General features: G+C 36.4%; 1 protein-coding gene across 1 annotated transcript; it reads right to left on the bottom strand.

The window, feature by feature from the left end:
- Positions 1-264: 264 nt before the first annotated feature.
- Positions 265-2,838, bottom strand: LOC141643106 (uncharacterized). Its single transcript, XM_074452139.1, has 6 exons — positions 2,689-2,838; positions 2,520-2,606; positions 2,372-2,434; positions 1,630-1,731; positions 834-1,083; positions 265-636 (listed from the first exon to the last, which is right to left on the bottom strand). The coding sequence occupies exons 1-6, from the start codon at positions 2,758-2,760 to the stop codon at positions 524-526; spliced, it is 687 nt and encodes a 228-aa protein (XP_074308240.1). The 5' UTR covers positions 2,761-2,838; the 3' UTR covers positions 265-523.
- Between the last annotated feature and the right edge of the window lie 5,093 nt (positions 2,839-7,931).

The raw sequence follows: 7,931 nt of genomic DNA on the forward strand, positions 1-7,931 counted from the left end.
AAATTGTGTAATTATGCAAAGGGCATTATCGTCCTTTGGAATGAAAACGTCGACGATATTTACTAAAACGTCGACGATATTTACAAATCCGGGTAATTTACTAAATTCAAAAAGCACGTAAGTTTACTTTTAATAATACTTTACGTTATCACCCGTGTGCACGGGTTCAAAAACTAGTAATTGTATAAACATAGAATGATGAAACAAGAACTAGTTAAATGTAACTTATGTAAGCCCTTGGATGACACCTAATGACCTAAGAAATGAAACACAAAGACGATCCATTTCACAAATGGTCAGGTAATAGTATCACAAGTTGTAACATAGTAAATTTAAGGTAGCTTCAAAATACACTTTACAACGGAATTTTCTTCGAGAACATATGTTTAAGCTCTGTAAATCATTTTAAAAGCCCAATCGGTAACGCCTTCTTTAACTGCCTTCACCGGGAGGTCCGGGATCAACTGCAGGCAGCCAGGCATTACCAGTATGATAAAAATGATCATGCCGGCAATACTAAGATTCAAGCACGCAGACCTTGACAGATGAGATATATTTCTCTGGAAGATGGTCTTGTAGCTTTCGGCCTCAACCATGATGCCTTCTTGAAGAGTGGTTTGCATATTTGATTAAATTCTGCCACCATAGAGAGTAGTTATGTAGGAAGTTAAAGTTACAGCAAGCAGTTCTCTAGACACAAAATCATAAACGCGACTATCTTACATATGTCGTATGACCAACCCATTAACCATGAAGATAATACAGAACAAGTGTTTGGGTGGAACTCACAAACCGTATCATATTTTCACAGTTATCTAGAGAGAATTACAGACCTTGCCTATTTTCACTCTCTAAGAGCTTGATGACAAGGTTTCCCCCAGGGGCCAATATGCCATCATCACCTTGAGTTTTCGCAGACTCATCAGTTTCCTTTTCAGAGTCCGAAACATTTTGGCCTAGAACTGACCTTCCAACTGCTAAGTCAAGGGCTCGCATCCCTAGTTCAGCGGATAGAGCAGCATCTTTATTTTTGATTCCAGATACTGGGGGGCACATGTCTGATAGAATGACTGTAAACGCCTTCTGTATCAGGAAATCCGGAAAAAAAGACATTAACATCTCCAAAATTAGTGTTGTTTGAGGTCTAGCTCTATGATAGCTTGTACTACTGAGCTAAAAGTTTTTTTTCTTTTTGGTACGACTGAGCTAAAAGTTTAATCAACATTTTGAGGCATGTCTAATCTTAAAAATCTTATGAACATCGAAATGTTATGATTACCTACTGAGTAATGAGTATATATATAAGACCAGAGGGAGTTTAAGTGTACAACACACCACATTGTGATGTCGATAACTAGATTAGACAAAAAAAGAGGTTTATCTAATCCCGAAACTTATGCACATTGAGAAGATTAGTGGAGATTAATTAGTGATTAAGTTCTTGCTCTCATTTGCATATACAGCAATGCATCTGTTTAGTCGACTTGTATAGACAGGAAAAGTACCTTAACTCTCTAAACACCGAATGTTATGCAAATAATTCATTACATGTTCAAACTTGATAAAAGATTGATTGATGCAAGCTGAACAGATTAACAATTTGTAATAAAGAAAATAACTTGACATTACCTTGGGAGAAAGTGCTCTTATATGGTCTCTAGGAAGAGTTAGAACATCTGCACAAACTGTTTGTACTCTACCATCACAATAATCAGAAGGTACCTTCACCTTCTGCAATTTCCGATACAATAAAAATTCAGTACATTCACAACTCGAATAAAAGGGCGAGGTTTCATATCAAAATCATTCAAATGTTTGGCCTTTTCCAAAATAATTTGTTACAAAATCTTAAACCATGCTCATTTGAAATTTCATTGTTTCTATCCTTAAAACTACTAGACCTAACTAAACCTTACGGTAAGACGGTGGCATAAGAGATTTGTGAACCATATATTGCATGACTATAGAAATACCTCAAACTTGTAAAGTATCTAAACCTATATGAGTACTGACCAGTACTCCATAGTTTCTATTCCCTCCGTCCCGATCATTTGTTGTCCTATTTCATTTCGGGGTGTCTCAGTTTGATGAGCAATTTGAACCTTCACACTCAATTTGGTCCACTTGTCATCTTATAATTGACCCATTCCTCTTTCCGGTATCTTTGTGCCAAAACCAAAGGACAACAATTGACCGGGACGGAGGGAGTATTAATTAACAGGGTAAGCGGCAAGGGTGTCAAATATGCGCAACCTTACCTCTAGATCATAAAACCAAAAATTGTTTCAAGATGAAACAAAAATGAAAATTGCGGCACAATTATCCGAATTGAATCCCAATACAATGTAGAGAGTCCAGAAGCTAATGTTACCTTAAGATCAATACCAACAACAACTCCACCATTTTGAATCGGACCCAAGCTCTGACAAGCCACCTATAACACAAAAATATGAGCACCCACCAGTTGTTCGACGAAATGCCTCAAAGAAAGAAAGTAAAGACAAAAGCAGAAGGTAAACCTGAAGCCAGGCACCAGGGGCACAACCAAGATCAAGCACTGCAGAGCCTTGTTTAATCAACCTGTATTTCTCTTGTAATTGTAGCAACTGTTGTTTCCAATAAAAAAATCATCAGAAACTTAAGGTATAGAGATAGAGCATTATATACAAGAATAACAACATAACAAACCTTAAAGGCAGAACGAGCAACATAACGAAGGCGTTGAGCTTCTTTGTAGAAGAAGTCGGGCACTCCGCTCATTCTTCTTTTCCAAACACAACTTTGTTCCCAATCAAATTGCCTTATAATTTGTGTACTCTCTTTTTCCCCCTAATTTCCCACAACTAAATAACCCGACCCGATATCCGTAATACGGGTTTTGAGATTGAGGCGTAACTCGAATAAACCCGATTAATATGACCCGGCTCATATAATTATTGTTGCACAAAATTCATCCCCTTATACTAAAAGAATAAGAGTTCTCTAAAATTTCCCCGCCTAAATGAATCATATCATATACTTTCATATCACTAGTTGGTTGCCCCGCGCGCTTTCGCGCGCGGCCCCCAAGATATTTTCATTAATTCCGTCTTTATCGTTTCAAGTTATTATTGTATTTACTATTATTATTCGATCATATTTCCAATTTGTAACTTGTCTAATTATTTTTTATTTGTATTTTTTTTTAGAAATCTTTCGTTCGTAAGTTGTTATTTTTTGTTTAGTTATATTTTACTTATAAGTTAGGGTCAATTGCTATGGTTTTTTAAATATCTTCCTGATCGTTTCATGTTATTATTCTATAAAATTATATTATTTGCTCATGTTATTACGATTTTTTTTTTTTTGGTTTTTTAGGGTTTTTTTAAACGAATTGGGTTAAAATTATACTGGTCATCAGTATTTATCTTTTTTGTTTTCATATTTTACTTTGAACTTACGGATATCTGGCTTTTTTTTTAAAAAACCCTAATCACTTTGATGTCATTTGTTTGATAGGTTAAAGCCGCTAATATCATTATGCATATAACTGTTATGTACATTTGTAACCTATTGTATTGAAACTAAAGATTGTTATTGAGGTAATTGCAATCATTGACATTAAAGTTCATTCATTTTTTTTTCCTTAGAACATTTTTTTTTTCCGAAAACAACAAGTTGTAGGACATTGATTAGGGTTACTAATATTGAAGCTGAACATTTAATAGTAGAACATATTTTAATTGCAACATCCGTGCCAGTTCATCGGCAAAGTGTTTAAAGCGCTATATTGATGTGGCTGTAGGTGCAAACAGTATCCGCATAAGCAAGTTTCCTTCCTGCACGTTTCCATGCGTACGCAATTTTCGTGTAGTGCGGTTTCTCTGTGAAGTATTCGGAGTCCCTTTTTGAAGCCACCCATAGGTATGGGCCTTGTTCTGGTTTGTACGTGCTGAACCAATCATCCCGGTCATGACTCATTTCTTCAAATTTCTCTTGTAACTTGAAAGCGAGTTTGCAGTCTACATCACTTGTACCGAATTGTATACGCACAACTCCTGTGAAATGAGATGTGCTGCTACATGTAACAGGAGATAAGGCTTCAATAGGATAACCGCCTTGGGTTAGTGCGTCTGCAAGTTTTCCCAAATCTTTGCAAGTGTATCGGCCATCCTTCGTATAGCCGGGAACATTGGTTAGGATACATGTGTATGGATACACAAATAGATTTGCCATTGTAATTTTAAAAGTGAAGGATTATTTTGTATTTGTTTTTTGTAAAGTTTTGGGAGTGTGCTCCTTTTATAGTTGTACTTGCTTGTCAGTTTTGGAATTCGTAACGTTGAAATGGTTGAATTGGTGAATTGAATTGGTGGAGATTAAACTCATTCATTGCATTGTTAGTTGGTTCTGCGTATTCTGCCTTTTATTATTTTTTTTTTTTGGCCTTTCTTGGGTTGGTTTGGTTTTAATGCTGCCGTTTCACAGTGTTTGAATTAATACCTTTATTTACTTTTGCTTTTCTGTGGGTTTGGTCGTTTAATACTGTCATTTTTGTTCTTTTTTTTTTAACGCATAATTAATGTTATATTTTTGGTATTCTGCAGTTGGTATTACTGGTTAATTAGCTTGATCAGTGCCATTTTAAAACGGCTACTGAAATTTTTTTTCGCAGAAATTTGCTGTTGGACTTTTTGTTAATAATGTAATCTACCAACTGCAGCTCTATGACTGCTTATGAAAATAAATTGCAGCTAGATTTTCTTATAGCTACAAACAGTACCATTGCATTGTGCATCGTTTAGAATCACTGTCACTCATTCCCGTTTCTAATATGCTAAATAACTAACGATTGAGATAATATTATTTATGCTACGCTCTTAGCACACACACTGAAAATTGAGCGCCTCCGTTCTTTATTTTTCCTAATTGAACCTCATAACTGTAGCGTTGCTTTTGGATACTTATGGGATTTGGGTTGGGCTTCTCTGCTTAGTTGTACATCTCAAAGAATGAGACGATAACATTAGCATATGCACTGACTGTTTCTGAATGGGCTTGGATGTCCGCTTCAATTTTCACACTATCCTGCACCTGCACATAGTCGACACTACCTGTACGGAAGTACCTATCATCAGTCATTGTAGCAACCCATAGGTGAGGTTGCTGCTGATTTTGGTCGTTGTTTAACCACTGATTGTACCCATGATTTGCCTTTTCAAACATTTTTGCAAGTTTAAAAGCTGAAATGCAATGTTCAACGGTTGTGCCAAACTCAAGTATGACCACTCCTGTGAACTGATTTCCAACCCAAACTGGTTTAACCTTGCTGACTAAATAACCAAGGTTAATAAGACTATCCCTGAGCTTGGTGAAGCTCTTGTAGACGTAACGGCCTCTGTCGTCATGCCGGGGTGCATTCACCAAAATACAGGAGTATGGCCGGGCAAGCAGGGTAGACATTGCCATTTTCGATGCTGCTGGTTTTTTTTTTGAGGGGGTCTGTTTGGATAGGATTTTTTGAATATTTGTTTATTGATTTGCGTTGTGGTTTGTTGCTTCACAGAACGTTTGAGGTCTATTTATAGGTGAATACAATGCAGATGGCATTTAGAGGGAGACTGGTGAGGAGAATCTTTTCTAGAATATGGACACACATTAAATTTTAGTTGGCAGTGTACTTGCGTTTGAATTAAGTATGTGTTGTGTAAATTCCTAAGGTACCAATGATGTTGATGTATGCTTTAAAGTGGTTTTCAAGCATAGCCTTCAGTACATTTTTTTATTAATGGTGTTGTATTTAGTACTATCAATGAAGCTTTATACATTATTTAGAGTTCAGGTACTCACATTGGCAGTGATTTCTAGTTGGTTGTTGTTCTTCTTGAGGTTTCTTTTTGGCAGTGTTTTTAGTTTGGTTGACAAGACACAGCTCTGACTTTCTTCATATATTACTAAAGTGCTAATCAACAAATTATTAATTTAATGGTGATTATTTTGTTGGGTGCTTTTAAGTTGCTGTGATTAACTCCCTTTTTTTAATAAGCATCTATTTGTTCACACCAGAAAACTTTGGGGTGGGTGTATGCTTGGTATATAGTTGTTTCGGAGCTAGGCTGTGAACCTTTTCGCTTCGCTGTTTGATTATAACTCAGCAGTTTAGATGCATGATGTTAAACAGTCTGCATTTTTTCTAATCCGCATTAACTGTAATTTAATAGTTGGTCGTTTAACCAAAGAAAGCAACTGATCAGTCTGTATAAATGACATAGCTTTTGCCTTTGCCATGACACTGCCTGGGCAAGAAGTTCCATTTCTTATTTCGTTATTTAAATAGTTAATTATACAGATTCTCGCACTTAGGTTTTATCTGGTACATAGTACTAAACATCTATTAAGTTCAGTAATAAGCTACTGAATTTATTCCGCCAGCGGCCTAGTGCCATTATAGGTAGACTAATTAACCGGTAAACATGTTGTAGTTGTACCTGCCAAATAACATTGACAGCAAAAGTTACACAAGAGCTTTCTAACATCCTTTGTAAATTGGAATTCAGGTTAGAGACAGCTGTTTGAGAATCCACCCCAGACCCTGAGTTCTGGAAAGGGATCTTGTCGGAATAACTTGGATGTAAATGTGAGCATTTCTTATTTGCCTCCCAATTTGCCCAAGGTAGTCCTCCCTTTCCTGTATGGCAAAACAATTTGATAGAATTAAGGTTATATTACAACATATATGTTTAGGTCTGATTCTGTGGTGTGAGTTATGCAGTCCCTTGTTAGTTTGCTAAGTTGTATGTTGTACTTTATATCCAGAAATAGGCGTAAAACTTAGATTAAATGTGCATAAGCCTGTGATCATTTTGATAGAGGAATGTTTAAATTGCACGGACAACTTGTTTACGTAATTTTAGATGGAAAGTACCTGAGGGAGCATGTAGTATAAGGTTGTTGCATCCACTTCTAGTAGTTTCTCTGCGTTTTGGGTTAATGCAGTGAAAAAATAGGTTCCAGTTTCATCAGTAGCTTCAAATGTTACAGCCATCCTGCAGTTTTAATTGTTTTTGCACATTAGAGTTTGTATGTTCTGTTTATAATATGTTTAGTTAACAATTTGTTTACCTGGGAGTTGAAATTGCCTTTTCTGTGAAGCATTCAGTGCATATGTATCCAACTCCGAAGTCCTCATTGTTACTTGTTCCATATTCACTGCAACCCAGATATAAGCGCACCTTTTTATGATCAAAATCCTTAAGCTGCACCCTTAGCCAATGGTGTTCTTCTTGTAGTGTGTCCTGAACCTGCTATTTTCAAAAAAAAATTGAAATGATCTTTATACCGTAAAATAACCTGTAAGCGTCAGTTGATAGGCTATTTATTGTGATAAAGATGTATTCTTACCCTCTTCTGTAGGAGGTTTTGTATTGTAATAATGAACCTTTGAGTTTCTGGACAGCGCACTTCACAGATATGTTGGTGCTTAGCAGCTAGTAGTTCTTTATTTGCCTCCCCCCTGTAATTTATGGTTGTGCATTATTAGTTCTAAGCACATATATTCAATCATGAATTTTTATTTCCTCACCAATCACGAAGTGTAGCAGCATCTTCCCCTTGTGGATTTGAGTTGATGAATGTTAGGTGGGTCGTTGCAAGTGAGAACCCTATATGATTGTCATAGTTAGTTGCCTGAGTTAACATTTAATTTAGGACTCCTGCAGTCCTTCAATTTGTGATTTAAATGTAGCTCACCTTTTTGGTAAGATGTCATTAGAGCCGTCATTCCAATCACAGGGAAGTTGTGTGCAGTAACTTGCAAATTCCTGCAGACATTGATGGTTGCTTCTCCCCATACTGTTACTATCACCATCTGTTCAGAACTACACCACCCAAACACATTATAGTTGTTTCTACTTTAAACTTTGGTTGGCAGCTCTAGTTTACATGTGAATATC

This window comes from Silene latifolia, chromosome 2 (genome assembly GCF_048544455.1).
Source record: "Silene latifolia isolate original U9 population chromosome 2, ASM4854445v1, whole genome shotgun sequence".
Classification (NCBI taxonomy): Eukaryota; Viridiplantae; Streptophyta; class Magnoliopsida; order Caryophyllales; family Caryophyllaceae; genus Silene; species Silene latifolia.

Excerpts from the sequence above, each read along its gene's own strand:
- LOC141643106 (XM_074452139.1), bottom strand. The coding sequence starts at position 2,760 with ATGAGCGGAGTGCCCGACTTCTTCTACAAAGAAGCTCAACGCCTTCGT. Across the intron at positions 2,435-2,519 it reads CCCCTGGTGCCTGGCTTCAG|GTGGCTTGTCAGAGCTTGGG; the intron begins GTTTACCTTCTG and ends TTTGTGTTATAG. Across the intron at positions 1,732-2,371 it reads TTGTTGGTATTGATCTTAAG|AAGGTGAAGGTACCTTCTGA; the intron begins GTAACATTAGCT and ends CGGAAATTGCAG.